The sequence below is a fragment of the Equus asinus genome, chromosome 22, assembly GCF_041296235.1.
Source record: "Equus asinus isolate D_3611 breed Donkey chromosome 22, EquAss-T2T_v2, whole genome shotgun sequence".
Taxonomy (NCBI): Eukaryota; Metazoa; Chordata; class Mammalia; order Perissodactyla; family Equidae; genus Equus; species Equus asinus.
In genome coordinates this window covers 18,387,859-18,415,753 of record NC_091811.1, presented here as the reverse complement: position 1 = coordinate 18,415,753, position 27,895 = coordinate 18,387,859, and the positions used below count along the sequence as shown (strand labels likewise).

Below are 27,895 nucleotides of genomic sequence, written 5' to 3'. Positions count from 1 at the left end.
AAACAAAAATATAAAGGAAACCAAGGCGGCCAGCATGATCTGAGCAGAAGGAAGGAGGAGAGGGCTCTTGAGGTAAGGGGTGAGTGCTTTTTGGAGCTTCAGAAAAACGACTACCCAGGAAAGACAGAGACCAAGGAAGAAAGAATCACAAAGGAGTGAGGAGCAGAAAAGAGGAAGATGAGAGAGATTAGCTGGGGAAAGTAGGTCGGAAGTCTGGGGTGGGAGAAGGGAGCCCCCAGAGGCTGGGGAGACAAGAGCCTTCACTGTCAAGAAGGAGGCCGACTCAGGCTTGCTGCTGACAGGGACTTTATTTGGACTGAGCTGCGGAGATTAGCCAGCTGCCTCAGCTTCAGCTCAGGGCTGCTCCAGCTCCAGCTCCGGGTCCGGCTCCAGCTCCAGCTCCGTCTCCGGCTGTGCCTCTGGCTCCAGCTCCTCTATCTTGCTCTGAGCCTGAGGTGGGTGAATCCCATGCTCTAAGGCAGAGAATCTTCTTGCTCGCCACTGTGGAAAGACATGGAGAGAGAGGTGGAGGGTGGGAAGAGGAGAAGCATGAAGGGAAAGGGAATATGGATACTGAATCCATCTTTTTTCCCAGCTCCCTGCCCTCCCCATCTGGTCCCAGGCCTTTTTTCAGCTCCTTCAAGTCTCCCTTGGGTCCTTCAGGCACAAGGGGTCCCTGGCGTACAGACGCTTATGAAGAGAGGGTTCTGAAAGCAAGCTCAGGGGTCCACGTTGGTCATCTTCCCTGAGGAAGGGGTGCCAGACAGCACCCCAAGAACTAGGGGAAGGAGAAGCCAATGGCTGGGGGGGGGGGGGGGGGGGCCGTCCCTGGCTTACCTGTCTTCTCCGAAGGTGAAAGCCAAGGGCTCCAGTTACCAAAGAGAGCAGAAAGAGGATACCAAGGATGAGAAAGAGAGGGAGAAGGCCTGTTTTCAGGGCACCTGGGGCTCCCCCAGAGCGTTGGGCTCCTACGGAGAAAGTACAGGGTCAGGGCTGGAAGGACATCTTGCCACACCTTCATATTTTACAGATGCAGACAATCAGGCCCAGAGAGTTTAAGGGACTTGTCCAGATCATTGAGCTAATTAGTAGCAGAAGTGGGTCAGGCCTAGACAAGAGCTGGAGGTCAGGTCCCTGGTTGGAAAGAAAAAAGTTGGGCCAGGGAGGGGAGGGGTCTGGAAGTGGGATCAATGACTGGTCTGGCATTGGGGGTGTGGTGTGGTGGCATCTCAGACCTGGGCCAGACAGCTCAGTGAAGTATACCGCTGTTCCAAGAAGCCTCTCTCCCTGGTACAGATGGCACTGCCAGGGCTGGGAGAGGAGTCTGGCCTCCTGCACCTCCAGCCAGGGTCCTGGGGAACCCCTCAAAGATGGCTCATTCACGGGGCTCCACATGAAGCGCTCTCGTCCGGATGCCGGAGTCACCTCACAGAGCAATTTTCTCAGGTTGCCAGGGAACCCCAAAGACTTGGGCGTCACTGAAAAAAATAGAGGGAAGAGCTCTTTTGGGGCCCCAGCCCCCTATCTTGAAACCACAGTTGAAGTCCCAAGGATCCATTGCCCTGCGCTCACCTGGGCTCTGAGCAGATGAGGTCCAGGAGGTGACCAGGGACATGGCCACGTTAGTCTTATCAAGACAAAGCTCTGGTCAGATCACTGCTGCTCAAAAACTTTCCAGGCTCCCTACTGCCTTCAGGGGACTGGTCAAACTCAGACTGGCCCAGGAGGATCGCACGCCAAGCACTCTTTCAGATTCTTTCACCTTACTTTCTACTCAGATGCTCAGAATGCCTAACAGCAGTCAGGTGCGTTGGTCTCCAATCTGTCTTGCACTTCTCCTGCTTGCATGACTTGGCTCACATCAGTGCCCCCTGCCTTGGGGTGGCCCCTGAATGAACTCTATCCCCCTTTCTGAATGTTTTGGAAACAGTAAACTAATCTAGAGACAGAGCATCTCAAAGCTGCACAGTGAGAGAGAGGGTGGGTAGGAGGACACAGATGGTGAATGGCCTTGAGCACAGTGAACAGGCACCTGAATATTTGGTGACACAGGCACTCGAGTTTAGACCCCGAGCCTGGCATTTCCCAGCTGTGTGACTTTGGGAAAGTTCTCTGTAAAAAAGAGATGATAGTCTCTCTCCCATCGAGTTGTCAGGCAGAGAGCAGGGAAAACTGATGCAAAACAGTGGACGCTCAAGAAGACTTGGACAGAAGGAATCGGTGGGCTTGAGTGACTAGATGTGGGGGAAGGAGGAGGCCAGGTTTCAGGGTGAATGGGATACAAGTGGAGTTACTGACAGAAAGGCTAAGTGGGCAAGAGGACTGAGGCTGAGGCAAAGACGGTATTCAGAGTAAAGCTGAGGTGTGGGTACCATATCTAGGTAGAGATATCCAGGAAGCAGGTGGAATTCAGCATTGGCTCTCAGGAGACAGACGTATAATTTGCGGGTGTATTCTTTATTCATTCAACCAATATGCATTATTCAGGACCTACTATATGGTGCTACTATTTAGAGCCACAGGTGAGCACTGCAGACACAGCCAAGGTGCCCTGGCTGATAGTTACCAATCAATCAACATGTCCTTTCTGAGGGTTTTTTTTCTGTGTTTGTTTTATATTGTCTTGAAAAGCCCTTGCTCAGTAAATATTTGCGGACCAAGGGACTGATTTATTAATTCCTCCGAAATCCAGGCCACTTCCTGCAACTTTAATCCAAGCCCTGGCCCGAAAGTGGACAAGGATTCTAGAAATAGATTCCACCTCTTTTGAAATATTCAAATTTTTGCCACCTCTCCTTCTAATTTCTCAGACCTTCCCCCCAGTTCAGAGCAGGGGAGTCCCTCGGAGAAGAGTGGAACGTTCACCTAGTGACTCAGGGAGATTTTCAGTTTCGGTTCTCTATATGGGGGCGAGAAAAGAGGAGGCCACAAGGGGCAGCCTTTGCAACTTGTGCCCAGCGGCCTAGCATCAGGAGGCATATTTGCCCAGTTTTTGCCCAGACAGCCTTCCCGCCCTGTCCTAGCTCCCCTGGGATGGGAGCTACTCCTTTCCCACCTGGAGCTGACCTGTGATGACTGCCAAAGTGATCGTGGCACTGAGCTGCTGCCCCTGCAGATGGATGCAGCAGGTGTAGGTCCCAGCTTGGGCCAGGCTCACAGCCTCTAGTCGAAGGGTAAAGTTGCCATTGTCTCCAGCCACCAGGAGGTCAGGGCCTCCCCCAGGAAGGGCCCACCTGGCAGTGAGGGAAGACTGGGTCCCCACGCCAGGAGGCAGGTGGCAGGGCAGCTCCACCCTGGAGCCTGCTGCAGCATACACTGTCAGAGGGACTGAGGGCTCCAGACCTAGAGAGAAAAGGGAACCCAAAGTTAAAGCTGAGAGGGCGCAGTATAGAGTGGCTAGAGCGCTGGGTCTGCACAGAAGGAGGTGGTCATGCTCTGAAGAGGGTTAAGGAGCAGAATAAGGTGGATGAACTGAGGATGCTCAGAAACCCAAGATGTGGCTGGGCTGGCAGGAGACCAAAGGCTAGCAAGTGAGGCTAAACGGCCAAGGGAAGAGCTAGAAGGGGAGAAGGCAGCTAAAAAGCTGCAGTGGGATGGAAAAAGGGGTTAGACAGTGAGGCCCAGAGCAATCACAGGTGGCATTAGCTGCCAAAGACCTGGTTTGGGGACCCATATGTCAGGGGGCGGTGACAGGGGGCAGGAAGGGGTTGTGGTCAAGTGTGAAGGCAGACTGGAGGAGTTACCCAGAACAGTGAGGTTGTACATGATGGAGACCTTGAAGCCATCTCTGTAGGTGAGGATGCAGCCCCAGGGCCCAGAGTCCAAGGGGCTGACTTGGGGCAGGAAGAGGAGACTTCCGGTGAAGTAGTGATGGGGGGACTCCTGGACAGGGATTCTTCCCGGCCCGCGGAACCAGTGCACAGAAGCTGGGAGGTCAGGACGGCTGAAGGAGCAGTTCAAAATGACCCAATCCAATGTCCTAAGAGGCCCTGGAGGGCTGGCAGTCACTGAGCAAGAATAAAGAAGGTTTGATCAGCCCTACCAGAAACACTTACCCAACACAGCAGGCCAACTAAGCTGGAAGCTCCTGGAAAGGGGCACTAAGCTTTAGATTTGTCGTCTTCTCCTGCCACGTCCCCCCACCCCCAGCCCAGTGCCTGGCACCTGGGGTGCTTAAAATTGATGCCCAGGGGTCTCCCGCCTGTTTCCCCTGCCTCCTGCCCCCAGTTTACTTGGCTTGGTCTACCCCCTTCCTTTCCTCCAGGCCTTGCCTGAGGATCCCCGCTAAGCCCACCCCCTGAGCTGAAATGAATCACTCTGGCCTTGCACTCCCCGCAACCCCCAGAGGTACCCTCCCTCCTCCACCCTGGCGCAGTGAGCTGGGGAAGGGGAGCTCACGGGGTGATACCACCTCTCCCTGCACAGGGGCGTTCCTCCTCCCACACGTGCTTCTCTGGGGGCCCCTTCCCCTCCGCAATCAGGCTCTCTTCTAGGGGCTCTCTGGCAGGGCCTAGGGCGCAGCCTTAGCAGCACGGCCTCTGCCCCAGCCCTTCCTGCCTCCGGGGCGGCGGGGAGCGGGGCGCCCTCCTCCCAGCCACGCTCCCCTCGTCCCGCCCCCACCTACTGGAGGCCTGGCCCACGCGCAGACGGAGGCGGCAGGGGAGGACGCGGTCCCGGAGGCGCACGGCGGCGCGGTACTCGCCGGCGTCGGCGCGGCCGGCCGGGCGCAGCCACAGTGAGAAGTCCCCGCGCTGGAGGCCGCGCTCGGCCAGCTGCACGTGCGGCGGCAAGGGCAGCCGCCCGCTCAGCAGGCCGCCGGTGGCCAGCCTCAGCACTGTGTAGACGCGAGGCCCGGGTCCCCGCGGGGAGGGCGCCGGGGGTCGAAGGCCGAGGGCTGAGGGGCGGCTGGGGCCGGGACCCGGCGGGTCGCTGCGGGAGAGAGAGGATCGAGAAATTCGAGAGGGAAGGAGCCCCAGGCCAGATGCAGTCCGACCACCCAAGGATAAGAAAACCCACCCAAAAGGAAGGTCTCTTGACCGCTAACCGCCCCTCCTCCGTGTCCCCTCACCCGTGCCGGCCCCGTCCCCTTCCCCCTCCGAATGGGCCAGCACCATCCAGTCCTGGAGAGGCAGGCATGCTATGGGATGCAGGTGTGGGGGAGCTGTCTGCGGAGGAAGGGCAGGCGGGGTGCAGAGCGGCAGAGGAGGCTGAGCCCCTGGCTTTAGAGGGACTGACAGCTCAGGGAGAACGCACAGGGCTGGCTTGAGCCTCGGGTTGTGAGTCTGGATGCCATTACTGCCGGATTTGGGGGTTCTTTTGCCCAAGTTTGGGGTGCATACCTGTCTGGTAGGTGCTGCCAAGTGACCCCTCCTGCTCGCAGAAGACTGAGATCCTGGAGGGGGATTGTGGGGCTGCAGGGGAGCTGGGCAGGAGCCCCCTCCTGGGCCCACACCACTGTGACCTCTGCCCCAGGCTCTGGAGCCTCCACTGGGGAGCAAAAGAGAGGCCAAAGGGAGGGGCTGTGAGTCAAGAGACTTAGGAGTAGAGGAGTCTCAGTGTCCTGAGAGAGAAACGGGGCTGGGGAAGACCTTGGGTTTCTGCCCCTTTCCTACCAAGGGGGAGACTGAAGAGAGGCTTTCGGGGGCTGAAGGACTGCCCCAAGCAAGGCATTAGAAGAATCCACCCAAGCTAGGGACCTTGGCATCTGGGCGGTCATGCAGGGATCCCTGCTGACCCCCTCCTGTGGGTCTGGAGGTAAACCCTCAACTGTCCCAGAGGGTCATCCCCGCCTTACCTGGAGCCACCCACAGCAGTTGCAGAAGCAGCGAGACCAGGAACTGAGCCTGCCGCATCTCCCCTTAGGCCTGGGCCACACTGAGCCCTCCAAAGGGAAGAGGTCAGAAGGGGAGGGGGCGGTGGACAAAAAGAGAGGTTCTGCGAAGAGGGAGGTGGAGGAAGGGAATGAAGAGGAAGAGGGACAGGGATGGAGGCCTGGAGAGAGAGGGCAGGGCCCAATGACCAGAGGCTGGAATCCAGAGAACGGCTGGCCCGATGAGGCAGTCCGGGTCGGGGTGGGGGGGGGTCCCAGGGACTAGGGCGGGGCAGTGACAGAGCGGAGCAGAGGCAAGGTGGCTGTCTTGAGCTGGGAGGCTGTTGTGCTGCTCCCAGGGCCCTGCCCCTGTCCTTCTGCCTTCCCTCCACCTTCCCCACTTCCCCTCCCCATCGCCCCCCCACAAACCCCAGGGCTCACAGTTTCGCTTCGCAGTGGAAAGTCTGAGGGGGCTGATTCCCAGCAGCGTTACCCTCCACCCCTGTGGTGGCGCTCCCCTTGTTTATTTCCTCAGTCCTGGGTGTCCCCGCCACCCCCTCCACTCCCTCCCCCACCCCCCTGACTGTTCCTTCTCAGGGACCTTCTGCCCTTCTCTCCAAACCATTTCTGCCTGGAACTACCTGCTGGCCCACCTCTACACGGCCTCCCCAGTCCTCCATGCACACTTCCTTCTTGGCAGGCCCTTTCCTTGGTACTCAGCCCCTCCCTCATTCCCTCAGCCTCCCAGAACTTCATTAGCCCTGTACACCTGCCTCCCCACCCATCCAGCCAGTGCCTCCGGGGAATGGGATGGACAGGAAGCTTTCCTGTATCCTAAGAGATGGTAGGTCTGGGGAAGGGCACCCCAAGCCCAGGGAAAAGAATAGCTACATTGTACCGAGCCTTCATTATGTGCTAGACACTGTATTGGACACTTCACATACTCAAGAAATTATCCATTGCGCAGATGAGAAAACTGAGGCAGGCTCAGAGATTAATTTGCCAAGGTCAAACAGGGAGTGTGAAGACAAAAGCTCAGAGTGCGTGTGTGTGGTCCTGACCCTGGGTGAGTTATGAGTGTCTTCTCATCTTTTGGGAAGAACGGTTGTGCCAATGAGTCACACACACCCCCCGCCTCCAGGTCGGGCCCCCCGTGTATTCAGCAGCTTCTCCCAAACCAGAGGTTCTGAACTAAGAGAAGGCAAAGGTGATATGGACAAATACACAAATCCTGCAACAGAGCTCAAACCCTCGAAAAACTGAGGCAGAACTAGGGATGGAAGCCTGAGACAGAAGGAAACTCCCGCTCCCCACCAGACCCTGCCCAGCCAGGAGAGGTGGACGGTGGGTGCCAAGAAATCGCAGCATGCCTGGGAACCACAAGAGGCCCTGGACTTCTCCCCTGCTTGACCAGGGGCTCCCTTCCTCAGAGCCAGGCAGAGGGCACCTTTAATGCCAGGCAACTCTCACTCCGGGTCCTAGGGGTTGAGACCCAGGCCTCCCAGCCCTCTCCCACTTCAGGGGTGGGACTTCCTGTTTCTGAGGCTGTTTCTTTGCCTGGTTCAGCACAACAGCGCTGGTAGCTTTCCACTGGACTCAGCAGTGTCTAGACCTGGTGTGGGCTAGCAGGGCAGTGCGTGTGTTGCTGGGCAGGAGCATCCCCAAGAATCCAAAAACAGGACAGAAGTCAGCTCTCAAAGAAGCTGTGCTCCGTGTCTACCCCTGGAGCGCTGATCCTGTCTTCTTGATGGGTGGGTGGTAGGAGGGTGCCACTATTTTACAGAAGGGAAAGGTCCTCACAGAATGTGCCATCAGCCACCCTCCTCCCTCTGCCCCGGGAAAGCAGGAGACAGGTTAAAAACAGAAGCGCGACCGTTTCTTTATTAAATTATACAAAAAGGGGAGGGGAGGGGGGCAGCTGTGGGGCTCGGCCCCAACCCTGGCCCCACCCCGGCCTGGCGCTGTCTGAGAGAAGGGGATCTGAGGGAGACCCAGGGATCAGGCGGGGTTGGGATGGGCAGGACATGAGGCTGGGATGCAGAGGTGAGGAAGGAAAGGCTACCGCAGGAGGGGTAGGATTGGTTGGAGGAGGGAGGAAGAGAGCAAGGAAGGGGAAAGGAGCCATTGGGGACCAGCTGGGAAGCTCAGATGGAGCAGGTCAGGAGGTGGAACAATGGCAGAGTGAGGATGGAGGGAGGGGCAGTGTCTGGAGAGGCAGACATGAGAAGGCTGGGGAGAAAGAGGGTGGCAGCTCTGGTGCGGGGCCCAGAGCAAGGAGCCAGGTGAAGAGTGGCTGCACTGTCTGTTCCCACCCCACCTCCAGGCCCTGAGGGGCCTCCCACCCCCAGCCCACTGGCAGGGGGCTCATGCCGATGCCCCATTTTCTGTCTTCTGCCGCTTGGGATCCGCTTCATCCTGTGGGAGGAAAAGAGTTGGGTAGCTGTAAAATGGGAGAGGGAGCTCCCCCTGTCCCGGCCCTGCTCCAGCCCCCGCCCTGCACCACAGGGATCTGCGTCCAAATCCAAAGGGCTCCCAGCCCCTGCTGCATCCCTGACAGCCCCTCAGGGGCCACAACCCAGCCCAAACCTCCTCTTCAGCAGCTCTCTTCAGCGCGGGCCCTTCGTCGTCATCTTCTTCTTCTTCCTCATCTGAGGAGCCAGAAATGGGTCATTGGGGAAGGGCAGGAAGCTCCGGCAGAGACTCCCTGTGGTCCCGCTCAGCCCTGCTGCAGGTCTTCAAACCCACCCTGACTCTGTTTCTTTGAGCCCAGCCTCCCCTGCCCCTCCCCACCTTCTTCTTCCCCTTCATCCTCCTCCTCTCCGTCCTCAGCAGTTTCTTCTTCTTCCTCCTCAGCTCCATTCTCCTCCTCCTGTGGGGACCAAAGAGGGACAGTGTCAGGCTAGCTGTGTGCCTCCACCCACTGACGGCAAGGGGCACTGCCAGGGCCTGAAGGGTGGGGGAAGGAAGATGGGAGGGGTCAAAGGAAAGGAAGGATGCAGCCCCCCAAGAAGGAAACTGAAAGGGGCATGGTGGGCAGGTGTGGTCACCCCCCACAGGCCTCCGCACCTCCACCACTTCTTTCTTTCGCTCTTTCCGGCTTGCCTTCTCCTCCACCTTCTCTTTCTTCTCCTTCAAGTCCTGCAAGAGAGAAAGAGGTCACCTTCCTCTCACCACAAATGATCTGCAGTCTGTAAGTCCTTCTAGCCCCAGTTTTCCCTCTGCAGTGAGCTTAGAGGAGTGTGAAATGGAGATGGTGGCCACAGCACCTTAGAGACAGAACAGAGATCCAGGGTCCTTCGGGCCACCAGGGGCTGAGAGCAGACACCTTCTTCCCCAGGACTCAAGAGAGAAGGGATGAAGAGGGGGGAACAGGCGGCCAAGGGAACTGCTCACCACCCCCCTCAGGTTCTTCCAAACCTCACCGGCTGAAGAGTTCAGCTCAGCAAAGCAAATCCCCTCCATCTGCTCGCAGCCCTGATGCCCCACCCCCTCCCAGCCTGGCCTGCCCTGCCTACCCTGCCTTTTGTCTACCTCTGGGGCCTTTTCCTGAGTACTCTCTCCTGGGCATCCCTCCCAGCTTCCCCCTCAGTTTCGAAAGGCTTTGTGTCTCTGTCTGTGTCCCCCAAATCCTCAGGCTCCTTCTTGGCCAAACACTACAGGAACAGGGAGAGCACTCTAGCACGATTCCCGGCACCCCCCTCTCACTTTTCCCACCGCCACCCCAACAGTTCCAGTAGTTTCCTCCTCCCCATGGCCCGTGGTGTGTGCACTGGTGTGGTAGAGGGTGGGAGTACCTGTCTCCAGGGGGAACGCAGGTGAAGCAGGATAAAAGAAAAGTGGGAAGGAAAGAGTACTGGACACAGTAGATGGAGAGAGACAAACAAGATCTACAGCTGGGGTGGTGTGGGAATGTAGTTGGGGAAGCAACCTCCCTCCACACCACCCCCTCCCCTTCACCCCAAGGTCCCAACTGGCACCTCCGTGATGTCCTATTCTGATGTGGCAGAGGGAGATGCTCATGAGAGAGTCTCCTCTCTTTGGACACCACAGCAGCCCTTCCAGCTTAGATTCCAGTCCTCTCCCCACCCCACCCCTTGGCAGGCACTGAGCGACACTGTGGGTGTCTGTGTGATCTGATCTGGTGTTGGTGTGCAACTCTGTGTATCTGATTCCATGAGGATGGAAGTTTTCTGGGCGAGGAGAGCACCCTGGGAGGGTGTGTCCTTTCTGGAAGAAGATTGGGGGTAGGAGAGGGAGTTGGTGCAGAATGGTGGGCCTGGAGGAACACTCAGTTCCCTCTTCCCTTTAAGGGGAGCACAGATCCTTTGCCCCTCTCACTCCAGCTAGGCTGCTTCATGCCATTTCTCTGTCCTCATTTCATTGCCACATGGTCGCATGCCATTTCCACTACCTGGTGGCTTTCCCCCACATCCTGGGCCTGGAGAGCCAGGGGCTAGTCAGTCATTCTCTGGGGGCCCCAGGACCAGCTCTCTGTGGCCCTGGCCTGAGTTTCCCATCTGGGCTGATGGAGGGAGGGAGGGAGAGAGTACAAGGGAGGGAGTGAGCCTACCAGAGACCAAAGTCCAAGGGGCCGGACCCTCTCCTCCCCTGTCCTGTCCTCGTGGTCACTGTCCTTCCATGATCCCTTTTCCAGGAGGGTATGTGGCCTAGGTCTTGTGCTAAGCAGCTCTCTGGCCTCATTTACTCAACACAGGCACACACACTGACACAGGCTGACACCGATTCACACACACAGCTACAGAGGAGCACCCACGCGATCCGGAGACACATGGCCCGGTGTTTGGGCATTCTGGCACACACTCTTGAGACAGCACAAGAACACAGTGCAGCCACTGGGCACTCACAAAGCGGCCACATGGCTCCACATCATCTACATGTCCACATGCACACATGTAACTGACACTGGCAGGCCCACACACGCTGCATTTCAGACATACAAAGACACCTACTCAGTGAAGTCACATGCCACCGCACAGCCCACCGGAGGGCCACACGGTACCCCTGTTAGATCTGACACATAGCCCCTTCTCTCTCATCGCCTTTCCTCCCAGTGGTCCCCCCTCTCACTTCACAGACCTCAGAGAGACCCCTGTGCCTACTCCTCAGCAAGCCCCCTCAAGGTCGGGCTCCCAGCCCCCAAACCCTGGCCGAATTAATTTCCCAAAGCGACACTCAGCAGGTTCCCTAGGGAAATTAGAGAAAGGCTGGAAGAGAGGCAAGGGCAAAGGGAGGGGGCCAGAGAAGGGAGCTGAAGAGAGCCAGGAGGGCTCGAGGCAATGCCATGCAATACTGCGCCCCAGCTGTTTCTGAAGGCTATTCCCGCCCCCCTCTGATTTTTAGGAACTCAAGATTCTTTAAGTGTGGAGGAGAGGCTGGAGAGGAGCTAGGGAGAGAAAGGGAAGCTGAAGGCGAGCGGAGCAAGAAATATCCGGCTACAGATGGAAGGCAAGGAGGGAACGAGAAAATAGAGGCAGTAGCTGTCTGCGCTCGGGCCTCGAGGGGAGGGGCCGAGCGAGAAGCCTCCCGGGAGAGTGCTGTTTACACTTGAGGCTCGCGCCGCTTAGCAGAGGAAAGGTGAGGGCCCAGCGGAGGGGGAGCCGGAGAACCCGGGCGCAGGGAGACGGAGCGGCGCAGGGGGCACGGTAAGGGAGGCGCGGCCAGCTGGACGGGAGAGCGGGCCGGGTCGAGGCGCGCGAGCCGGGCCGGCGAGGGGTGGGGACGGCGGCGGGCCGGGGCGGCGCGCGGCGCTCGCGAAGCTAGAGGGCGCTGGCGCGGCCGCGCGGAGCGGGGCAGCAGCGCCAGGCTGGGGAGCGGGGGGGCGGAGAGGGGCCGCGGGGACCCGGCGCCGGGGCAGCGTGGGGCCGTCGGGGGCGGCCGGAGGCACCGGGACCGCGCGGAGCCCGGGGGTCGCGCGGGGGTCGCGCGGGGTCCGGGCCGCCGCCGGCCCGCCCGTACCTTGGCGCTCAACTCGGCCGCTGCCTCCACGCTCTTCTCCGACATGGTGCCGGGGCCGGGGCTGGCGGAGAGCCGGGGTCCCGCGGCCGGGACGGAGGGGCCCTGGACGGCGGAGGGTGGCCGCGGCCGGAACCTGGCGCGGTGGCGGCGGCGGCGGCGGCAGCGGCAGCGGCGGCCGCTCAGCAAGCTGGGTCTCTGGAAGAGGCGGCAGAGGCGCGCGGGGTGGGGCGGGGGTGGGTCTGGAGCGGAGACCCGCAGGGCTGCGGCCGTCCGGAGGGCGGGCGGAAGGGCGGTGCGGGCGGTGGCCGGCACGCTCCGGCCGCGGTCACTCGGTCCTCGGCTCGCCGCCCCCGCACCAGCAGAGCTGCCGCCGACCAGCCGCTGCCGCCCCCGGGCAGGGAACCCGCTTATAAAGGCGGCGCTGCCCGACGGGAGGGGCTTCCCAGGGGTGGGGCAGGCGGGAGCGGGGAGGAGAGGAGAGGGGAGGGGGATGAAAGCGGAGGTTGGAGAGGTGGGGAGAGGAGGATGAAAGCGAGGGGAGGGAGAGCGCGAGAGGCGGGAGGGAGGACAAGACCAGCAGGGGGAAATGGAGAGACTGACGGTCGCGGAGAAAGGAGTGGGGCGAGGAGGTGGGAAGGGGTGGGGTTCCTGCGGGGAGGGACCTCTCCGAATCCCGACCTACTGCCTGCGAATGTGGTGGAGTCTCTCTTTTGGGGGCGGACTGGAGGGATGGCCAGAATCCTTCTGAACCACCCCTCCCCCCCTCCCCCCGCAAGCCCTGAGATTTCCCCAAAGGATGGAGTCGGGGGAACAGTTGGAAAGGCTGGGCAGGTATTTGAGAAACCAAAAGCTTAAAGAAGAGGAAGAGGGTGGAGAGCTACTTCCACATCACGCTGGATTTCCCCTCTCATCCTGCATCTACATTCTCTGGGTGGCCCTGAGAGGGGACGGAAGAACAGAAAGGGCAGCCCATCCTCTGTCCTGCCTGAGGCGACATATGTGACCCCTGCCGGGTTCCTCCCTTCCTGGCTCTTTCTTGTGATCTCAGGGGAGTCACAGGTTCTCTAGTCTCCTTTCCTCTCTTCCATCTTAGACCTTTCTTATTCGCCCATCTCTCCTCACTTTTATTTGCCTGATCCTTCTATTTCTCTTCATCCCTCCTCATTCCTCTGTACCCAGACCCCTGCCTCACAACCATCCATACCTCACATCTCTTACTCTTCTGTCACCTCTTCTCCACTTTTCATTTGCCCTCTTCTATCTTTCCAACCCTGGTCTCTCTCCCTCTCTCTCCCAGACAACCCTGTTCTTGTCTCATCTGAGTCTGTCACCTGGCCCCATATCCTTAGCTGATTTCCCTCAACTTCTCTTCAAGTCCTTATTTTTCACATTTTCCCTCTTTGCTTTTCTCTTTCCTCTGCTGCCATCTTCCCGAGCCTTTCTGGATTATACTGCCTACTTTGCAAGGGGTCCAGGTCTGGAGTTCCAGCCCCACCCTATTCCACACATCCTCAGTTGCTGGCCCTCAGTCTCAGTATCTTTGGGTCATTTTGAGAAGTTTGGGATTTCAGGAGGGCTCAGGAGCTGGGGTGTGTATTAAAGGTCAGAAGGTGGATGGGGTGGAATGCTTTAGGGCTTGGAAAAAGGGTATCTTTGGTGTGTGTGCCCTCCCATATTTGTCTATCATTATCATTATTCCTCTTTTTATAATTTTCACTATCTTAATAAAAAAGACCCTGATCAATCATCATCATTTAGTATTTGAGTGCTTAAATATACCATCTTTTGGTCCCTTGGTATAGAAACCTCCCAATTTCTCTTTCTAATTCTTCTATCAGTTTCTCAGTCTCCCTCCCCTCAAAAATCTTGGAGCCCCACCCAGGTTTTTCCTTGCCGGACTCTGCATCTTTTCATCTCTCTCTCAATCTGTTTCTCTGACTCACTCGCTGATGTCTGGAGCGAGCTCTGACCCTCTCCATCTCTGTACTCTCTTGCTTCATTTCTCTCCCTCTCTCGCCTCCTTTTACCTTCCCCGCCGACCCCCCCCCCCCCCCCCCCCGCGTCTCCCTGTCTCGCTCCCTCCCTGTCAGTCTCTTTCCTTTCCCTCCCACCCTCCTTTCCTCTTCCCTCTTCTCCACCTACCAGCCCCGCCTGCTGTCTCGGACACCCTGCTGGGCTCTTACCCTGTTACCCTGGTAACCGCCCCCCACTCCGGTCACCTCCACTCCCCTCCCCCACTTCAATCACCGCCACCAACAACCTCCATCCACCTTCCTCCTATTTTTCCTGAGAGCCAATAGAAACCCTGTTGCCAGGTGGAATGCTCATTTGAATCAGCCAATCCAGGAGCCTAACTGCTTGCCCTGCCTTATATGGGGATTTGAGGAGGGCCACTCCCCCCACTCCAGCCCCACAGGAGACCAGCCCCTCCACCGTCTTTTCTCCCCGCCCTGGAGAGAGCCTAGGACCTTCCCTCTCACCCTTCTATAAGGGCCTGACCTCCCATTTCTCTAACTGGGATCACTAGGATTAGTGTGTGGTGTGGGCCGGACTGTAGGCTGGGCCTCAGGGCTGGGGGTGGGAATGAGGTGTGATTAGGGAAGGGGAGGCGGAGGGAGCTGGGAATTTTGCCCAGGGAGGGGTGTCTGGGAGCCGAGGCAGCTGCAGTGGAAAATTCCAGGGAGATGGAGAGGCAGGGAATGGGAATCCTGCCCCAAGGCCCAAGGGAACGCCTTGAGAATCTAAGAGTTTTGGACACTGGGGTCCTCAGGGACCAGAGGAAAAGATCTAGGAAGCAGGAGGCCTGGATCTAATTCCCTTTCTGCATGGGGGAAGCATCCCTTAGGCTTCTATGTCTGGTTGGACAACAGACAAGTCTCCTGAAGTCTTGCCTTCATGAGAAAGAAGCTAGAAGGAGACTTGGGATGAATTTGGAGTGAGTGGGATGCTGAAAGCCAGCCCCATCCTCAGGGTTAGTCTCTGGGCCTCTGGGGCCAACAGTGTTAACTGATGCCAGCCTGTGTCTGCTCCTTCCCAGAGAATTGATTCTGAGGCCTTGTGGAGGCTTGCCTATTCCAAGAGTTCTGTTACTCCACAGTCCAACTGAGAATTTCTCCACTAGTTGAATTGGGAACCTGTGCTTCTTACACATCTTCTGGAGATGGGAAAAAGGAGGCTGGGTGAGAACAAGGGAGGTAGGAGCCCCCTAGAAACTATGACTTCTGGCCTGACATTCTAGAAATTTTACCTCATTGCTGTGTGCAAGGTGTTCAATTCTAATTTTTTCCATTTCATTCTTTTTTTTTTTTTTAAGATTTTATTTTTCCTTTTTCTCCCCAAAGGCCCCTGGTACATAGTTGTGTATTTTTAGTTGTGAGTCCTTCTAGTTGTGGCATGTTGGACGCCGCCTCAGCATGGCTTGATGAGCGGTGCCATGTCCTTGCCCAGGATTCGAACCTGCGAAACCCCGGGCTGCCGAAGCGGAGCTCGCAAACTCAACCACTCGGCCATGGGGCCGGCCCCATCCATCTCATTCTTAAGTGAAGTCCTTCCCTTCTCCAGCTTCCTGGAGACCTAAACCAGCATAACTTTGATCATGTTTGTGCTGAGTATGGTGCCCCCAGGAGTGTTACTTAAGAAATCACCTTCACAACAACACGAGGGCACGTTTATTATGAATGCTACCAGTCAAGCTATATCCATCTTCATATTCTACTCACATTTAAGTAGAGTTAAACTAAAAAAACGTTCTAAGTTTTCTTTTTGCCCTCTACATCAAGCTTGAACTCTTGCACATTAACAAACTTTTATTGAGCTCTTACTAGGTATTGGGCACTGTGCTACGTGATGGAGACACAAAGCCGAATGAAAAATACATGGTCCCTGAGCTCAAGGAATCCATGGGGAGACTCAGGCAGTCAAAGTACCGCTTGAAAAGGGACACAGGGACATGTACCCAGCACTGTCTTTCCACCAGTCAGACCAGAGAGTGCACTGTCCCATCTCCATGGGTACTCCTTTTCAGGAATGCCTCCCTGATCTCTCCTGATTTTGCAAATGCTTACCCATTGTTCCCAACTCCAAACAGCCTTCCTTGGTTCCTCCACCCTGACGGATTGTCTCCTCTTGCACACAATCCCCAGCACGACGCTAGGCACCAAAGAGGAAGAGGTCAATAAATCAGTGATTTCCTAGCCCTGACACACCATTTTGGCCTCAATCTCAGAGCCCTCTCAACCTTCTTTCTTTGAGTGGGCTGGGAAAATACACAAGCCGCAACCAGGATACCCACTTGCCTCTCTCTGGCTTGGGATCTTCTCATTAGCTACTCGTGTCCTAGTGGTCACCGTCTGTCTTTTATGGTATCAACATCACAACCAAAATTTCTAGGGCTTTCCTACTTCCCCATGAACTTTCTCCCCAGCAAAAAGAATTGCTTTCACCATCGTACCTCTCCTCCAGGTCCTTGGATGGGCGTTTCCTATTCTTCACACCCTCTTCCTGACTTCCTTCACTTTTACACCTAGAATAGTTACTATTGCCCAACCCTCCACTGCCCTCTTTTCAATTTTTCTCCCACGTGCACTCTTTTCAAAAACCCTTTGTAGACCTTCGAAAAAGTTCAGAAGGAAGATAATATTTATAGCTGCTTTCTGGCTCTGTCCAATAAACATTTCTGTGATGGAAATGTTCTATATCTGCACTTTCCAATACAGTAGCCACGAGCCACGTGTGGTTACTGAACACTTGAAATGTGGCTAGTGCAACTGAGGAACTGTATTTTTTATGTTATTCAGTTTTAGTTAAATTTAAACAGCCACCTGTGGCTAGTGGCTACCACATTGGACAGCACCACTTTAGACCTTGGGCCAAAACTGTCTCTTCTTTTTCCACCTCCTTTCCTTTCTCCATCCTCAGTGTTCTGTACTGGAAAGTCAAGAGCAACTTTGGCTGCTGTGGGGAAGGTCACCTGGGCCACTGTTGTCATCTCCATTACCATAGGTGCATGTTTGTTCAGGGTTTCCACATATTAAACAGACTATGTGGCTGACCCAGAGGAGAGGAAAGTAAAAATGAAAAGGCCAGGGAAAATGGGACCAAGAGTGACAGCTAGAGACTTATTTTGCCCAGAGACTAAAAGACTGAGGGAGGACTTATAACCAGGAGGAGGCAATGACAGTGTTGACTGGACCCTTCCAGGTGACTCTAGTCTCAGAGGTCCTGTTCTCATCCTTCACAGTCTCCCTAAGCGACTCCATCGCACATTTCCATGGATTTAAGTCCCACTGCCACACGTGCCTCAAACACTGATGACTCTCAAACCTCTATCGTCAGCGCTGGCTTTTTTCCTGAGCTCGAGTCATGACTCCAGTCCCCTTCTGGTCATCACTCCCTGGATCCTCCGTAGCTCCTACGTATTCCAACTGAAATTCCCTGGTTTTCTATTTCAGTTAAAGGTACTGTCCTCCGCCTATTCGCTCTGCCAAGGAGTCATCCAAGACCCACCTTTTCTCGCCCTGCCTAGATCCTTCACATTGCACTTTCTGAAGATTCCTCGAGTGCCTCCTCTTCTCTCCAAGCCCAGTCCTGCCTCTGTTCCAGGGGTCAACGTCACTCTCTTGACTTTAAGGTTAATTAACTAGGGTTTTCAATCATGACTTAAGAATTTTTGTATCTTCAGCACTTACCTCCCTACTTGGCATGTTGTAGAAGTTCAAACATGTTTCCTGAAATGCATAAACTGCCTTTCTATCTAAAATACAAACAGACACTTGTAATTTCCTTACATAAACCTTTTGATAGCTTTTCCAGGCCTGTAGGATAAAGTCCAGAAGCAAACAGGGCCCTTCAAGGTCTGTTCCCTTTTAACCTTTGTCGCCTTATCTCTTACCACTGTTCCTTCCAAAGTTTCACTTCAGCATGTTTTTTTTACTCCTCATAGTTCTTCCCAAATGGGGCATACCTCTGTGCCCTTGCACTGATCCCATCTTCTGCCTGGAATGCTCTCCTGGCTGACACCCCCCCCCCCCCCCCGCCAAGTTTCTCCCTCTTTCTTCTGAACCACTTTTCCCCTTTTAACATATATCTTTCCATCGTGGCCTTCAACACAGGATTATGATGGATTCCAGGCTGGCCACCCTCACTAGGCTGTGGACCCTCTTGGGGAGGCAGAGACCATGTCTTGTCTTTTCGTCCCTAGCACCCAGCACTATGCCTCGTGCATAGTAGGGACTCAGTAAATATTTATTGACATGAACTACCGCACAGGTGGCACCAACTTCAATCCCGAATGTTCATGTTAATCGTGAGACATACTGCCTCCTTCAGGATGTCTTTTTGAAATGATCAAAGGACAACAGGAAGTTCTTAAGACTTAAAACTCCAATACTAATGTCAATCATTAACAAAAGCATATCCACTCAAGATGGGCTAACTAACATCTAATATCTCATGGTCAAAGGAGGTATGGAATTCACTTATTCCTGTTGTTCACATCTCCTCCTGTTTTAGGTTGCTAGCTTCTAAGGGTAAGACTGTCCAAGTCCGTTATCCTGTGTAGTCACATAGTCAGGATCTTCCAGCCAGACACAGTTTCAATATATTCTCAAACCAGTACCAAATATACTCTGTACAGTGTGGCAAGCAGAATGTTATTTCTCACTCAGTTGTCCAGGTCAAAAAACCTTGGTGTCATTCTTGACTCTTCTCCCTTATAGTGCATCCATCCATCAACAAATTCTGTTAGCTCCATCTTCAAAATATATCTAGAATCTGACCATTTCTCATCACCTCCACTGTTTCTAACCTACTCTAAGCCACCATCCTGTCTCATCTGGGTTATGCAATAGCATGCTAATAGGTCTGTTTCTGCTGTTGTCCCCAGTAATCTATTCTCCCTACAAGAGCCAGCGTGATCCTTTTGTAGGTCGTACAAAGGTCCACATGACCTGGCTTCCTTCTTTGTCTGTGACCTTGTCTCTTAGTATTGCTCTTGCCTCCATTCACATCAGTCTAGGCACACTGGCTTCTCTGCTGTTCTTTGAACACACTAAGCATGCTTCTGCCTCAGGGCCTTTGTACTTGCTATATCCTCTGCTCAGAACGCTCTCACCCCAGCTATCCCTCACCTTGTTCAGGTCTCTGCTTAAATGTCACCTTATCAGTCAGGCCTTCCCTAGTCACCCTAAAAAGCAACACCACCTCGCAGCTGCCTGCCTGTTTCTCTTTCCCCTTTTTACCCTGCTTTATTTTCCTCTGTATCATTACTATATCTCCAGAGCCAGGAAGAATACCTGACACATAGTAGCCATTCAATAAATATTTGTTGAATGGATGTGGACATAAAAACAAACTGAAAAGCTGATTTTTAAAAAATGCTCCTGAGTTACTCCCTTGGATCTGGTATCCACTGTAGAACTCACTTTCTCTACCTAGGGCACCTTAGTGCTAATTTTCAGGGTGTATCCCCCTCCTCCAATACATATGCACATATATACACACACATACACTCAGTCACACCCATTCACTTTGGCTCAGGCAGGAAATCCAGTCTTCTCTAACTCCCACATCACTGCCCCATGCTCACTGTTCCAATATCCAGCTGCTCTGGGATAGCTCCAGATGCGTGACCTCACATCCAAAGAGGGCCCCTTTTCTGGCCCAGCTCTACTCTCTCAAGGACTTCCTGACTTTGGCTCCATCAGATAGATCAGTGAATATAGGCACCACTTTGTTTCTCTTCCTTCCCAACAGTCCTTATCCTCCTTGTGTTAAGCCTCACCCCTGGCAGGGCCCACTCTCCCTCCTACATCTTATCATCTACAGGACATTCCAGTGACTCAGGAATTTCTCTTCATCAGAGTTCATTGGACAGAGATGAAAGGAAGGAAGGAAGGAAAGAAAGAGGGAGAAAGGGAGGGAGGAGGAAGGAAGAGAGGAAAGGAGGAAGGGAAGGTGGGAGAAAGAAAAGGCAAGGCAAGGTGATGGAGAAGGAAGACAGACACAAACTCTGGTTGTGGGGGACAGAAAGGTTACTTGTAAAATTATATCCCTTCGATTCCTGAAGTAGACGGCTGCCTATATGCTAAGTCTCTGAGGACTCTGCAAACGAGCTCTTGCATCTCCTCCTTCATCCCCACCTATTCAATGATTTCTTTTTAACCTGAGACAAAGCCCAGATTTGGAGCTTTGTCTCAGAGTTAGAAGCTAAGCTGTAATTTGGAAATACTCCTAGGAGAGGTAATACATTGATTTAAAATCATGCAAAGGTAAAAATGGCTGATATCAGGTTCTTAAGTTTTGGAAGGAAGAAGAGAAAGGGCTTTAGGCACCGAAAGGCAGTAGGTAGAGGATACCAGGTACAGAAAAAGAAAAAAGGAGGAGACAAGAAGCTAAGTTGTATGTCCAATTCTGTTGAAGGTTGGACATGATGCTATGAGAAGGGAGAAGGTGGAAGGTAAGCTTCCACTTAACACTTAGTTGTCTGGGCCATAGAACTCTCACGGGGTGATGTGATCACGTGTCCAGCTGCTTTTGTTTGGGGCCAGAGAAAAAGGGGCACTTGCATGGTGAGATGTCCAGAGAGAAACCATCTGGAAGATAAATTTGAAAGACTTCACTAAGTCTCTTCTCCAAAAATATCCTCGAAAAACAAATTTCCTTTTATTCTGTCTTTGTCTTTCTTTGGCTTTGCCAGTCTGCCAGCTTCTAAATTATCTGTCTCTGTTCCCACTATTTTTTTTCTCTCTTTAATAATGATCAAGTCCAAAGAAACCTGAGAAGCCCTGCTCCCAGTACTTTCTCCTGAGTCACCAGAGACCCCCTCCTCCTTCTCCCCCAGGGAAGTACTGGGGACAAGTCTTTCTCATTGTCAGGCTCTACATAACACGAATATGGCTAGCAGCCAGAGTAAAGAACCAGAGAGAGCTCGAGTTTGGATGAGTCTGGTTTAAAGTCCATCTTCGACAGTCCAAATGCCCTGACACCCAGGAGGAGGGCCCTTCTCTCCATTTGGGCCAGATTTTATGCAAGACATTTGGTGTGTCAAAGTATCGGTCTTTGGCCTTGGTGTCAGGTCTCCCGGGTGTGTTTTCAGCTCCGCCCCTGGGTGATCCTGGTTAATGGAGCTCTCCACCCCTTTCTTCTCCCAAACTTTAGACCCTTAACCTACCTACCTGACTAGAGGCAAGTAAGATCAGTGCAGGATTGGGAGCTCTTGAGGACACATGAGTTGGAGAAAATAAAGGGGGAGATTGGCACTAAACTGAATGATTTCAGAGCCTTTCCCCAGTCCGACCCTTCACAGCAGGGTAACTGAGGGTTCCAGGAGCCTCTCCAAAGCCAGTTCCCAAGGGGCTGTAGTTCCAGCCTGGCCGAAGAGCGCCATCTGGTGGCCGATCCCCTGTCCATTCTCTTTGCCCCATCCGGAGTTCTCGAAGCCACAGCTAGACCAGGGCAGAACTGTCACCTCCTTCTCTACGTCACTCCGAGGACCCCGCCCTGCCTACAACGCGCCTCCCCCGCAGAACTGCCGCCCTTCCTCCTCCCGGGGCTGAGCGCTTCTCTGGTCGAAAATCTGCTTAAAGCTCCCCGCAGGGATCCGCCCCACTTCGTCGCCCACAGGGAGCCCGCCCCTCCCCCATGGGAATCTGCCCCTGGTCCGCTTCCTTCCTCCCAGGGAACGTGCCGCACCGCCCTCCATCCTCCCCTGCCCCGGCCCTCCCGAGGAGCCGACTCCTCTGCTCCTCCCCCACGCCCTTCCAGGGAGCCTCTTCCTGTCCACAGAACTCAAATCCAGGTTACTGACGAGGCTTCCCGTCCCCGAGTCTCCGGCCGACCCCGCGCCCTGGGCCCGCGCCCGCCGCCCTGGGCGCGCGGCCTCGCCTTCTCCCCACGCCCGCCAGTGGGCGGAGCTCCGCGGCCCGGCCCCGGGGCGGGGGGGGAAGGGGGGGGGGGGCTGTCCCATCGTGACGTCACTTCCGTCCGGGCCTGGCCGTGCTTCGGGCTTCGTGGGCCGAGGGGGGGGACGGAGGTGGCAGCTGTGGGAGGAGGCGGCGCGGGAGGCCGAGGAGCTCACGCCTGGACCAATCCCGCGTCCCGGGCCACAACCCCCCGATTCTGCAGCGCACCGAGAGGCGACACCGGCCGGATGGGCCGCTGAGCCCGAATCGGGGACCGGTGAGCCTCGAGCAGAGCGGGCAGCCGGGTCTGGACGGGAGCGGGCCCGCAGGGCTGCAGGGTTTGGAAACCCGGGATGAGGGGAGCGGAAAGGGTCAGCCTTGCTTCTCCTGCGCGTCCGGCGAAGGCAGGGGCTGGGGGAGCCGCCGACGGGCGCGCTGGGGATAGTGAGGCCCGCCTGGGGGGAGGCCTGGGAGTGGCTGGTGTAAGGAGGGGGCGGGGTGGTTGGGGTCATTAATGGGGCGGAGGGCCAGCGCTGGGGATTCGCATCCGGAACAGTGGCGTCAGGGGAGGGGCAGTGTGCTCTGGCCAGGCTTCGGGAAGAGGATGGCTCTGAGTGGGGAGGCAGAAAACTGAGAGGCTTGGAAAAATTTTCCATCGCCCTCCTTGACAGAGGGCTTTGAAGAGCTCTTCTCTCCCTAGAGGGTGGTGCTGAATACCTGGAGAAGGGTCTTACTGGAGTTTGGGGGGTCAGTTACAGTTTTGTTAAGGCACAGGGCTCTGAGAGTCCCTACACTGAGCGGGTGTGCAAAAAGCCTGGCCGCCTCCAAGTGCTGAGCCTCTACATCTTTACAGTGTGGAGCCCCCTGGAGCTAAGCAGGATGTTCCGCTTCATGAGGGACGTGGAGCCCGAGGATCCCATGTTCCTGATGTGAGTACTGCCTCCCCCTCATGCTCTGGAGCGTTCATCCCACTCCACTTCAGTTCTCTGAGTACTTCAGACAGACATCTGGGTTCCCATTGCTGGCACTAATTGGAACTGGCTGGATACTCAGCTCCAGCCCGGACCTAGAGAGGAAACAGGCATCTGTGCCACTGTTTCTCTATGAGTGTTTTCTTTTTGGGGGGCAAGGAGGTGTTGATTCCTTGGCCCTCCTACCACCCATACTGTATACTCACTCCTCAGGGACCCTTTTGCCATTCACCGTCAGCATATGAACCGCATGTTGTCTGGTGGCTTTGGATATAGCCCCTTCCTCAGCATCACAGATGGCAACATGCCAGGGACCAGGCCTGCCAGTCGCAGGATGCAGGTAATGGTGCTGCAATATACCTGAGGCCAAAAAAAAGGTTGGAGGGCACTTGATGTTTCTTGCACTACAGCTAACTTAGCAAGTGGAGTGATCGAGAAGTGGGGAAAGGGTCTGGAAAAAGGGCTTTGTGAGAAGAGGATGGAAAAACAGCCGAGGCCATGGGCATGGTTTGGGATTGTAATGAGATAGGATGTGGTCTAATTCCTGTTCCTTACCTGTTCCTGTAGGCTGGGACTGTCTCCCCCTTTGGGATGCTGGGAATGGTGAGTCCTCATCTCCTCGTGTCTTTCCATCTCGGACACAGTCTATACTCTTAGATATTATTCCCAAATGTGCCTCTAAAATAGCCTTTTTGGGTAACCCTAGAATCTATAGTGTTCACAGAGCTCTGGGCCTGCTGTGTGCGGAGTCCTGTGTGCTAAAGATGCAACCTTATTGACTCCTGTACTTCTAGGAGCCATACCCATTAGGAAAATGTAATTGTCTAACAAAGTTTGTTCTTTTGAGGAGGGAGGTGAAGTTGAAGAGCCAACTCGAGATGGTTTTTAGAAGAACTTTTTTTTGCAATTTCATGCCTTTATAGGTTAGAATCCATTAACTGTGGTTTGCTTCCTAAAGATAGGGAGAAATAGGGCAGTCGGGAGAAGGAAAATTGGACCCAGGCAGCCATTGACTGAGGAGGAGGGTGGCAGTATGGAGAGAGAAACATGGAGATAAGCATGCAGTGTTCTGGTCGTGTTCTCCAGGAGTGAGAAAGAGCAGTTGCTAGATGTGAAGGAAGAAGAGAAAGGGAAAGCGCAGCCATGTAGCTAGTGGGTGCCTGACTAAGATGGTCTCCGAGCACCGACTTTGCTTTCCTGACTGTTCTCCATCTCTTTGCTCCAGTCGGGCGGCTTCATGGACATGTTTGGGATGATGAACGACATGATTGGGAACATGGTGAGACTCTTGCCCCATACCTTTTCCGGGCCCTGTTCTCAGTGCTGGCTGGCAACCCCTTGAGTCCTCTGAGGCAGAAGTGAGGAAGGGTGTGCTAGTGAAGGGTTCACGCTGAGGAAGGCATTGAACCCAGAGAGCGCTGGGCTCCTGTCTCTGCTCGTGCCCGAGTGAAGAAGCGGCAGCACTCTTACTAAGTGTGCAGTGAAGGCTCAGTGTCTTAAGGTCCTTCTCGTATTGTGGACTCAGAGGAATTGGGGGGTAATGATGAGTCTTCATGTTTTCTCAGTTCTCACATTTTGTGAGAAAGATATGGGCAAGAACAGGCAGCTGAAGTGTGGGGTCCCTTCTCCAGAGGGGAACCCCCCTCCCCATTCAGTCCTGCTCTACCCTTTCCTCCCCAGGAGCACATGACGGCTGGAGGCAACTGCCAGACCTTTTCATCCTCCACTGTCATCTCCTACTCCAATACTGGTGATGGTGCCCCCAAGGTCTACCAAGAGACATCAGAGATGCGCTCAGCGCCAGGCGGGGTGAGTGGGAGGGCTTCTCATATCCCAGAGAAGGCGGGGTTGAACGGCACACGCAGAAATCCTGGCTTCGTTTTTCAGGATTGGGTCGCGGGGGGGTTGTCTGTCCTGGGGTGGCGTAGCCAGTGCCGTATCCTGCCTCACCTCAGATCCGGGAGACTCGGAGGACTGTTCGGGATTCAGACAGTGGGCTAGAGCAGATGTCCATTGGGCATCACATCCGAGACCGGGCTCACATCCTCCAGCGCTCACGAAACCACCGCACAGGGGACCAGGAGGAGCGGCAGGACTATATCAACCTGGATGAGAGTGAGCCTCCTTCCCGCTCGTCACCCTTCCGGCTTCTTGGCCAGTAGCCCCAGCCCACTTCCTGTGAGCTAGGAGATGCCAGCTTTCTCTCCTACCTCTGTAGATACTTCTTGGGCAAAATTATGGGTGAGCCCCATGTTCTTACCTCACTTGGAGCCTTATTGTCAGCTTAGGGTGCCAACAGCATCCTCACCAAGGAGGGCCAAACTTTGTCACCTAAGTCAAGTATTGGTAGTAGTCTACCCTTCTCCATCTGGATCAGTTTGGTTTTTTTTTTCTTCAAATCAACAAATATTTATTAAATGCTTAATTGTGTGCACGGGAATGTGCTCCTTAAATAAATCATTATTCCATTCCCAATTTCTGTTTCCAGTGGTCATGCCTTAGGCCTGCTAGTGGCCTCCAGGAACCATGTTGAACCCAGAATGGCTACATCGAGAAGTTGCTGCCCTCCCCCAGCACGCCCCCCACACATGCACTTTTAGCCTCTGCCCTGTTGTTTGGTCTTGGAAGCCTGTGGCTCCCTCTGGCATCGGCCTCCAGAAGCCTGGCTGTACACATGTGTCATGTCTGGTCTCTGTCCTCTTTAGGTGAGGCCGCGGCATTTGATGATGAGTGGCGGAGGGAGACATCCCGATTCCGGCAGCAGCGCCCTCTGGAATTTCGACGGCATGAGGCTTCAGGGGGTGGGGGACGAAGGGCTGAGGGGCCTCCCCGCCTGGCTATACAGGGACCTGAGGACTCCCCCTCCCGACAGTCCCGCCGCTATGACTGGTGAGGGCCCTCAGCCCTCAGCCTCTCTTGTAAGTATCTGAGAGGGGAGGGATTGTAAGGTGTCAGTCGAGCCCAGGAAGGGGGCTGGGGAGTGTGGCTGTGCACATTTCTCTGCCCTGAGGCAGAAGCAGGCCAGGTGCCCAGCAGATACTGCCCTTGATGGTAGAAGTTTTAGTTGGTATGGAAAAAGAAAAATGGTCTCACTAGAATAGGGGATTAAGCCCCAACTCCTTATGTTTCGTCTTCTTCTAACTTGTACTCATCTCTCTTCCCTCTCCAGGTACAGGCTGAGAGGCTGAGAAATCATCCCCTGAAATAACTTCTTCCTTTCCAACTCCCACTCCCCATTTAATATTAAATTAACAGGCAAGCTGGCCCCCACCTCTCCCTGGGGGTCTCAGGGGGAACCTTTCACTGCCCCCTTTACCTACTTTTTCCTTCTTTAATCCCCTTACCATGATGACTCCACTTCTCCTGTATCCGCTAACTTGATTTTTCATTTTGCTGCTCCATCTTTGAACCTCCTCACCTTCCCCATTCTACCCCTGCCATGCATTTAGGGGCTTTTGGGGTGAGCTCTGGGTTTAGGGGCCTCCTCCCTCCCTCAGCTATCCTGGAGCTTTGCCCACCTCCTCCTCAGATCCTCCGCTGCAGGGGCCATAGCCCTCATCCAGGGCTGTGTGGAGGGAGAGGACTGTTCCCACCCCTTCCTCCCTTCCCACCCCATGCACATCACAAAAATCTCCCCTACACCCTTCTCTGCCTTTATTTTTTGATTTGTGCAACTTGTAACTAGGTGTTTATGGAATAAAGGAGAATGGAAAAAAGACCAAGTGGGATTTTGGCTTTACTTTTGATCCTTTCTCTGTTCAATTTCAACCCTACTGTCTCCTTCTAGTCCCCTTCTTACCTTCCCTCTTTCTCCATGTGTGGCCTTCTTAACTCGAGTTCAAGCCCAGACCTCATGGCAATGACAGTGGGACTGTCAGAGCACTAGCAAAGGAGCAGCAGCTGCAGGACTCGCTGGGCTGGGCTGGGCTGGGCTGGGCTGGGCTGGGCTGGGCTGGGCGGGGGGGTGAAAACGTAAGCAGCCGTCTTGCTGGCTCTCTCCCTCGCTTTTGCCGTAACTTCACTCTTCAGGGGGAATGGAGGGCATATCTCACTGGAGCCGGAGGAATTTGCTACCCCTTGTCCCTTGGGTATAGCTCCTCACCTGGACTGTGGATGGGAACACTTGTGGTACAGAGCAGGAAGGAGCCCAAATAACCCTACGCAGGCCCCAAGGAGGAGACAGCCTGGGGTCAGCATCGTTCTTCAAACCCTCCACCCCCAGTTGTTGAGAATTTGAGTCCAGGGAAGGAGACCAGAGAAGAACTAACCTGGAACCTGAGCAGTACTGGAAGGGCACGAGGTACTCAGATTTCTCAAGATGTTCACTCTTGCTTTACCTGGTGCAGCCAAATGGGTCACTCGGTTCCTCTTGGGAACTTATTTAATGATGGCAAATGCTTGTGAGAGTCTGATGATGTTTCCTCTTTATAAAAATCTTTTTATATAATCTCTTTATAAAAATCTTTTCAGTTGGTAAATCAAAGGCAAAAAACTCCTCAGGGCTCTGTGTCCTCAGGGAAGGGAGGATTTCCCCCATATTATTGATGGACAAATAGACTCAAGAGGATTTGTCTAGTCACTCAGGGAGCAGAGATAAAGTTGAGCTCAACAACTGGGCACTAACTTCCTTGTCCAGTGCAGGAACTAAATCTCAATAAATAGGGCTGGTGGAGATGCATGACCAGGGTCAAGGGAACCAACCCAATGTGTAAAACAATCCAGGAATCCCAGAAGTCAAATGGGTATAGATAATTCATCTCCACCTGGGTTGCTGAATTGTGGATGGTGAAACTCAAAGCATCCACAGCCCTCGGCTTCAAGTGTAATCTGTGTTCTGTCCAGATAGACAATTACTTAATTACTCTGGGAGTGGGAGTAGATTTCATCAGTCTCCTGAGGAGGCAGCAGGTGAAAGAGCACTGGAGTTATAGAAGGAGCCCAGAGGCTGGGTTCTCAGTTCAGCTCTGCCACCAACCTAGCCATGTGGTCTTGGACAGGTCATTCACATCCCTGGACCTCAGCTGTGTGCGTCCCTTCTAACAACAAAATCGGAGGCTACAGTTCCTGGGCAACCTCTCAACCTGCATTTCATTTCTAATGCCCACGCTCATGGGTGTAGTTCTGAGTGGGGGCTGGAGCAGGGCAAGGGCTGCCCCGATTGCCATCTAGGTGAGTCAATCTAGTGTTTCGCAAGCTCCCCCATTTGGGTCCTGGCTTTCAGACACATGAACTAACTCACT

At 54.6% G+C, this 27,895-nt stretch overlaps 3 protein-coding genes across 6 annotated transcripts; 1 reads left to right on the top strand and 2 right to left on the bottom strand.

The window, feature by feature from the left end:
• Nucleotides 1-262: 262 nt before the first annotated feature.
• LAG3 (lymphocyte activating 3) lies at nucleotides 263-6,208 on the bottom strand. 2 transcript variants are annotated; one of them, XM_070494830.1, is made up of 9 exons: nucleotides 5,795-6,157; nucleotides 5,340-5,487; nucleotides 4,625-4,929; nucleotides 3,744-4,007; nucleotides 3,056-3,342; nucleotides 1,573-1,627; nucleotides 1,236-1,478; nucleotides 838-968; nucleotides 263-501 (listed from the first exon to the last, which is right to left on the bottom strand). In XM_070494830.1, exons 1-9 carry the CDS (start codon nucleotides 5,850-5,852, stop codon nucleotides 355-357), a joined length of 1,638 nt encoding a protein of 545 aa, XP_070350931.1. In that variant the 5' UTR covers nucleotides 5,853-6,157; the 3' UTR covers nucleotides 263-354. The 2 variants fall into 2 exon arrangements, with proteins under 2 accessions (XP_070350931.1, XP_014722037.1); XM_014866551.3 differs by lacking the exon at nucleotides 1,573-1,627 and having other exon boundaries at nucleotides 3,067-3,342; nucleotides 5,795-6,208.
• A 1,455-nt stretch (nucleotides 6,209-7,663) lies between these two features.
• Nucleotides 7,664-12,641, bottom strand: PTMS (parathymosin). Its single transcript, XM_044755820.2, has 5 exons — nucleotides 11,786-12,641; nucleotides 8,876-8,947; nucleotides 8,600-8,678; nucleotides 8,396-8,457; nucleotides 7,664-8,224 (listed from the first exon to the last, which is right to left on the bottom strand). Exons 1-5 carry the CDS (start codon nucleotides 11,828-11,830, stop codon nucleotides 8,174-8,176), a joined length of 309 nt encoding a protein of 102 aa, XP_044611755.2. The 5' UTR covers nucleotides 11,831-12,641; the 3' UTR covers nucleotides 7,664-8,173.
• Nucleotides 11,058-26,373, top strand: MLF2 (myeloid leukemia factor 2). 3 transcript variants are annotated; one of them, XM_014866554.3, is made up of 9 exons: nucleotides 11,058-11,472; nucleotides 22,538-22,613; nucleotides 22,869-22,995; nucleotides 23,223-23,258; nucleotides 23,881-23,934; nucleotides 24,336-24,464; nucleotides 24,611-24,770; nucleotides 25,361-25,573; nucleotides 25,825-26,373. In XM_014866554.3, exons 2-8 carry the CDS (start codon nucleotides 22,564-22,566, stop codon nucleotides 25,546-25,548), a joined length of 744 nt encoding a protein of 247 aa, XP_014722040.1. In that variant the 5' UTR covers nucleotides 11,058-11,472; nucleotides 22,538-22,563; the 3' UTR covers nucleotides 25,549-25,573; nucleotides 25,825-26,373. The 3 variants fall into 3 exon arrangements, with proteins under 3 accessions (XP_014722040.1, XP_014722039.1, XP_070350932.1); XM_014866553.3 differs by lacking the exon at nucleotides 11,058-11,472 and adding an exon at nucleotides 21,727-21,961; XM_070494831.1 differs by lacking the exon at nucleotides 11,058-11,472 and adding an exon at nucleotides 21,767-22,055.
• The last annotated feature ends 1,522 nt before the right edge of the window (nucleotides 26,374-27,895 follow it).